The sequence below is a fragment of the Vespa velutina genome, chromosome 8 (genome assembly GCF_912470025.1).
Source record: "Vespa velutina chromosome 8, iVesVel2.1, whole genome shotgun sequence".
Lineage (NCBI taxonomy): Eukaryota > Metazoa > Arthropoda > Insecta > Hymenoptera > Vespidae > Vespa > Vespa velutina.
The window spans coordinates 2,231,151-2,238,009 of NC_062195.1; the positions used below are offsets into that span (position 1 = coordinate 2,231,151).

General features: G+C 24.6%; 1 protein-coding gene across 3 annotated transcripts; it reads left to right on the forward strand.

Annotated features, from left to right (window-relative positions):
- Positions 1-107: 107 nt before the first annotated feature.
- LOC124950878 (cytochrome P450 4C1-like) lies at positions 108-6,145 on the forward strand. Of its 3 annotated transcripts, none has more exons than XM_047498304.1 (14): positions 108-468; positions 1,203-1,375; positions 3,213-3,368; positions 3,488-3,597; positions 3,769-3,859; positions 3,952-4,143; positions 4,239-4,332; positions 4,465-4,567; positions 4,659-4,773; positions 4,879-4,994; positions 5,106-5,174; positions 5,279-5,447; positions 5,619-5,798; positions 5,914-6,145. In XM_047498304.1, exons 3-14 carry the CDS (start codon positions 3,218-3,220, stop codon positions 6,072-6,074), a joined length of 1,551 nt encoding a protein of 516 aa, XP_047354260.1. In that variant the 5' UTR covers positions 108-468; positions 1,203-1,375; positions 3,213-3,217; the 3' UTR covers positions 6,075-6,145. The 3 variants fall into 3 exon arrangements, with proteins under 3 accessions (XP_047354260.1, XP_047354258.1, XP_047354261.1); XM_047498305.1 differs by lacking the exon at positions 108-468 and adding an exon at positions 2,663-2,699 and having other exon boundaries at positions 1,322-1,375; XM_047498302.1 differs by lacking the exon at positions 1,203-1,375.
- The last annotated feature ends 714 nt before the right edge of the window (positions 6,146-6,859 follow it).

The window sequence follows — 6,859 nt, forward strand, 5'->3', positions numbered from 1 at the left end:
GAGAGAGAGAGAGAGAGAGAGAGATAGAGAGAGAAAGAGAGTGAGAAAGAGAGAGAATAAAAGAGTGAAGTTAGAAGAAAATACGAAAACAAAGAAGGAGACCAAGTGAAGAGATAATGGATAAGACGACTGACAAAGAAATGAAAATACAAGGTTGAAGTTGTACAGTAACAAATTGAACGGGTGTCGATCCTATCACAATAACGGAGCTCTCTATTATATACTATACTATACTGTTCTATAGTTTTTTTTATGTCTCTAATAATAATTCCTGTTTATATTCTTAGATAGTTTAAAGAATAAAAGAGTGCATCGCGAGAACGTTTATCATAATTTATTAAAAATTCTTAGAAGAATAAGAATGAGAAAGATCGTTTTCAAGGAACTAAGATAAAAGATATAGTCTGTCTTAAAAGATTATCGTTCATTACTCTTATCGTTTACTTTATTTTCTTTTGATATTCTTCGGTGAGTAAAGAATCAATTGATCTTTTCATATAAACTCATTTCATTTACTTCATTATCTTCTTTTTCGTTTTATCCAATAATTCATATGCGACATCTTTTTCTCTGTCTCTCTCTCTCTCTCTCTCTCTCTCTATCTACCTATCTATCTATCTATCTATTTCTCTATCTCTTTTTCTATTTCTTTGGATTATTAAAAAATCAAATTTTTTAAATCAGGATCATTTTATATTTATACACATATATATATATATATATATATATATATATATATATATATATACAAAACATATTTATAAAGTAATTCTCTCTTCGAAGCGATTTAAAATGATTTTAAAAAATGTACAAATAAAATCGATATCTATACTTTTAAAGATATCGTGTTTAATAAAATTTCGAATTAAAAAAATTCCTCCCACAATTTTTTTTTAATATTATATTGATTTATAACGTCGTAAGTTTTCTAGATTAATTAGATTAATATTATCATACGTATCCATTTATCGAAGTAAAACTAATTAGATGAAATTTACATCAGGTATAAATATTATAACATATTATGTGTGTGATTATGTGAATATATATAAAAGTGCAGATATAAAAAGCAATGCTTCATTCGCTGCAAATATATATATATATATATATATATATATATATATATATATATATACACATGCACTTATTTTTAAGAACAAACAAATATCAGTTATTCATATCAATGAATTTATTTCTCACAGTTTCTCCTTTGTGCATGTATGCAACAAATGTGAATATATAAAGTTGAATTTTTTTTTGAAATATTCTAAAACACTCACGAGAGTTTTTTATTAATCATCAAACGTACTGACATCGAGTAGTCAGTCTTATTAGCGACATTAAATATTCTATTAACGATTACAATCACAATAATGTAAGTATTCGCTTAATTAATATTTTTTTTTTCCATTTTATCATTATACCTTTATACTGTACTGTTATAACTTGTACTAAGTTTTTATTTGTTTTACGTAAATTTCATTGTCATACTTACGAAGTATCGTATAAGTTAGATCGAGTATCCTATATTTATTATTTTACAATTTATCGTTTTTTTTTTTGTTTTTTTTTTTTTTTTTTTAATTACAATGGTTTCAATATTAATCGTTGATAAATAAAATAAAATAATTTATTCGTAATATTACATTGATTTTAATAAATAATACGATAAATTTTCCTACGATCATTTCATTCAGATATAATAATTAAATTTTATTTGTACAATATATTATAATAAAATTTTATTTATGTAGTATTATAAATATGTAATAATTAAATGTTTCCAATTGTATCATATATTATATTTTATTAATAATCGTGGAACCTTTTAAATCGATGTAATTTCAACATATATATATATATATTTCTGTAATTTTTACATTTATCTCGTTGTATGTATCTACGAGAAATATATTTCATCAAAATTTCTGTCTTAATGTTTAATAAGATTATATCACATCGGGTTGAAGTAAATACGATAAGAAAAATTTTCGTTTTCCTTTACATACACATATACACACATACGCACACACAAGAAACATTACGACATATGTACGCTCGAAGTTCTCTGTTTCTCATTTTTTACATCCAACTAATTATATGTATTTTCTATTTTTACACTATTGCTATTTAAACTGATTAAAATATTCTAAATTTTATGAGGTTTCGACAAATTATATCTCTATAGAAATTTTATGACTATGCATCTATTCGTCACGTATTTTTGATATTGTCGAGAACATTATGAAAAATTTATGAAATCATTTGAAATTTTATTATTGATAAGAGATACCGACTATACGCAATATTTGATAGTTTTCCAATTCATACGTCACGATTCAAATTAACAAGACCATTGTGTGTTATAAGAGAAAATGAATGAAAAAGTACAATAAAAAAAAGAAACTGAAATGTAACAAGAGACATTTGATAATTAAAAATTATATTTTCATTTTATATTCTTCAACATTTATTGCGATTGATCGAAGCTTATGATTTATGACATCATTTATATACTACTATGTTTTATCTATTACGTTATTTTGTCTTAGCAACATAATGATTATTTTTATCCTACATAATTATATCATTATCACTCTCCAATGATCAACATCGTCAATATATAATGTGAAATTGTTAAATTACGCATTCACTGTTACAGAAATACGTATGTCTACTACACACTCTGGACTTAATTTGTAATTAATATTTTAATTGTTTTCTTTTTCCATCGAGTTGTGACAGTGCATTTAATAATTCTGAATACTTCTTCGATTTCGTTATATTTATTATTTTTTTTTTTTTTTTTTTTTTTTTTTTTTTTTTTTTTTTTTTTTTTTTTTTTTTTTTTTTTTTTATTCTAATATTATTCCTCTCTTTCGTCAATTGCAGATAGTACGTGAAAATTATCTTTACGTTTAATAACTCGTTCGTAATATAATATATACAACGAACAATAACAAAATATAATGTTAATTTTAATTTAATATTAATGTTTTTTTCATTATCTAATTCGTTAGTGCATATTTAATTACTAAAATAATTACAATTTTTATTTTATATTTATACGTTTTCATATTACCCATAGTAGTGTTTTTTGTTTTTCTTTTTTTCGTTTTTGCTATCTATAAAATTATATATATATATATATTTTTGTGTGTGTGTGTGTGTGTAAAGCATTTTATTCAATTAATTTTTCCCTTTTTTCACAGATATAATGTTCACGATTTTTTTGGTTTTTATATCATTTTTAATCTTACTACACTATTTTATAAAATACCGAAGAATAGGAAGACTTCTTGAACTAATTCCAGGACCAGAATCAATTCCGATAATAGGTAATCTCCCAAGATTTCGATTAGACAATGGTAAGTACCATTTGGAAGAGAAAAAAAAAGAGCTTTCGTTCGAACTTTAATGTGATGGTTTAATGTGAAATTTAATCTGCATTGATATTAATTTAACACTTGATTTATTTATCCTTTAGATGATGCTTTTGATGAAATTATAAAAAAGGATAGAAAATATTATCCGGTCTATAAAATATGGTCCTTCTTTTTTGCGTTAGTAATTCTACTTAATCCGAAGGATGTTGAAGTAAGTATTGACAAGTGCAAAATCATAGTAAATTTTTTTTTATAATTTAATATAAAAAAAAATATATATATATACATATTTCTTAATATAAACGCTTAGAAATAATATAAATTTAAATAAATTTAAAAATAAAAAAAAAATATTTAAATAAATTTTTTCTTTTCACCGCAGAAACTAATGAAAAGTACCAAACATATAGGAAAAGGTACTGCTTATAGATTCCTAAAACCTTGGCTGTCTGATGGATTGCTAATAACCACTGGTAATAATGATAAATTTGATATAATAATTTCTAATTAAATAATTATTATTTCTAATTACATGATGATTAAGACGAAGTCTTTTATTTCAAAGGTGACAAGTGGCAAGAACGGCGAAAAATTTTAACGCCTGCCTTTCATTTTAATATCCTTAAACATTTTGTTATAACCTTCAACGAGGAGTCAAAGTATCTTATAAGCATACTCAATAAGGAATCTAAAGATGGACCAATAATTAAAGATATCATGTCATTTATTACCGAGCACTCTTTAAACGCTATATGCGGTTAGTTAATCAATTCAGATAAATATCTTTAATATAGTTTTTATAATATTTATTAAAAAGGATAAATGATTTATATTTAATGTTTATTTTCGTAGAAACTGCCATGGGTACATCTTTAAAGGATAAAAGTGAATTACAGAGTAAATATCGCGAAGCTGTACACGCTTTTGGCAAAATCGTACCGTACAGGTAATTAAACAATTCTATATATATATATATATATATATATATATTTGTTTATTTATTTATTTATTCAGAATAGATTATCGCTCTAATAATAAGAAAAAGATATATCGTTCTTTTCTCTTTTTTTTTTTTAAGATTGGGGAGACCCTGGTATCATTCAGATTTTATATTTTCATTTACATCGCTTGGACGAAAGCAGAATGAACTTTTAAAAACATTGCACAATTTTTCCTCAACCGTACGATTTCTTTTATTTTCTCACTTCAAAATCAAGCAAATAATTGATCAATTCGTTTATTTATTTTTTTTTTTTTTTACCATTATTGCAGATAATTGCAGAAAGGAAACGTTTTCATCAAGAGACCAAAGGGAAATATTTACAAAATATCGACGAAATGAATGAGGATGACGTATTCACCAACGGAACCAGCGATATTAACAAAAGTATTTTTAATTTTACAATGACAATATATGATTTATAATGTCGATGAAAAAAGAAAAAAGCAACAATCGATCTTTATTTTTTTTATCTTTTTTTTTTCGTTACAGATCCGTTGATCAAGAAAAGACTTGCTATGTTAGATCTTCTGATAGCCGCATCGATGAACGATAATCAAATCGATGATAAAGGAATTCAAGAAGAAGTCGACACTTTTATGTTTGCCGTACGTATAAATATTACATAATGCGTAATCTATAACGTGGAATAAGAGATAAATGAAAATGATTCGTGGAAAAAGATAAACAAGAAAATAAATAATAATATATTGTTACAGGGTCATGACACTACGGCAACATCATTATGTTTTGTTTTGCTCCATATTGCAAAATACAAATCAATACAGGTAATACGTTCGAGTGAAGTGATTCATATAATAAAAAAAAAACTACGATCGAAAGGTGTCGCACTTATAATGAATAATTAACACGTGATCTTATTGATTTATAGGAACGTATAAGAAACGAAATAAAAGCCGTCATGCAACAGAACAATTGCAATCTGACTATGTCAATGCTTAATGAATTTTTATTCATGGAAAGATGCATAAAAGAATCACTACGTTTGTATCCCACCATTCCTTTTATAGCACGTTACTTGACGGAGGATTTGCAGTTGGGTATGTGATGTAATTTAATAAAAAATAATAATTTATGTTTAACAATACCCTTTTTCTGGACAATTATTCGAGGTATAAATGATAAAACTAATGCGCACGTATAATATATATATATATATATATATATATATATATATATATATATATATATATATATCTTTTTTTTTTCAGATAATTATTTAATCCCAGCTGGTGTTAATTGTCGCGTAAGCATCTACCATTTACACAAAAATCCAGAATACTGGCCAAATCCAAATGTTTTCGATCCCGATAGATTTTTACCAGAAAACATGAAAGGACGTAATCCATATTCGTACATACCATTTAGCGCAGGGTTACGCAATTGTATCGGTAATTATTGCAATCAACAAACGATCAGCTCGAAATTATTTACTATTTCGTCTTTGTACTTTCATTTTTTTGTTTTATTCATTTATTTTTAATATTTTTGTTTTTACTTTCACAGGTCAAAAATTCGCTATGCTCGAAATGAAATTAATGATAGCTTACATATTACACAATTATTATTTGGAACCAGTCGACGAATTAGATGATATTAAAATTACAGGAAATATTATTTTACGTACTTCTAAACCTCTTCGAGTCAAATTTATACCAATAAAATAATAACAATTAAATCTATTGTTTCGCTTTATAATTTTCCAATTTAAATGAAATACATCGTAATTATAATGTGACTCATATTTTTTATAATTTCTTTATATCCTTAAAGACGATTTTTCGTGAAAACTTTTAACTATACTAAACAATTTATATTATATAATTTGTAGTACAAATCATTCGACAATATAAATTATTAAATCGATTCGTTTATGAAAATGAATTATTATAAGAATTATATTATATTCATTAATACGAAATAGACGTTGATATATGATCGCTAATTGATTCTACGAAGTTAGCTATTAATCAAAATCTCCGAACGCAAGCGCATTGATATTCTTATTTGAAAATATTTAATAGAACTAATAATTCGTGCAAAAATATTACACATGCATCTTACTTTATCAATTTATTTTTTTTATATCACGCGACCATCGAATAACAATAGAATAACAATTTTGACAATTTGATTTAATACTAATTAGAAGGATTTTTTATGTACTTTTTTTATTTTATAGTTTTTCTTTATATTTATTTTCATTTTCATATTTGAAAATATATGAAATAACTCTTGTCTTATCATTTAGAGAACCAACTACTTTTAGCTCTACTCATTACATCGTTAAGATATTTTCTATGTTAATATTTATTTTTTTATGATATATGGTATATTATCGACAGGTGATAAATTTTCTCAGTCGATAAGATAGTATCAATTCCAAAGACATTCTTTCTCAATAACGAAAAGAAACAAAATTTTCCTCGTAACAAAAAACACTTTTAATTGT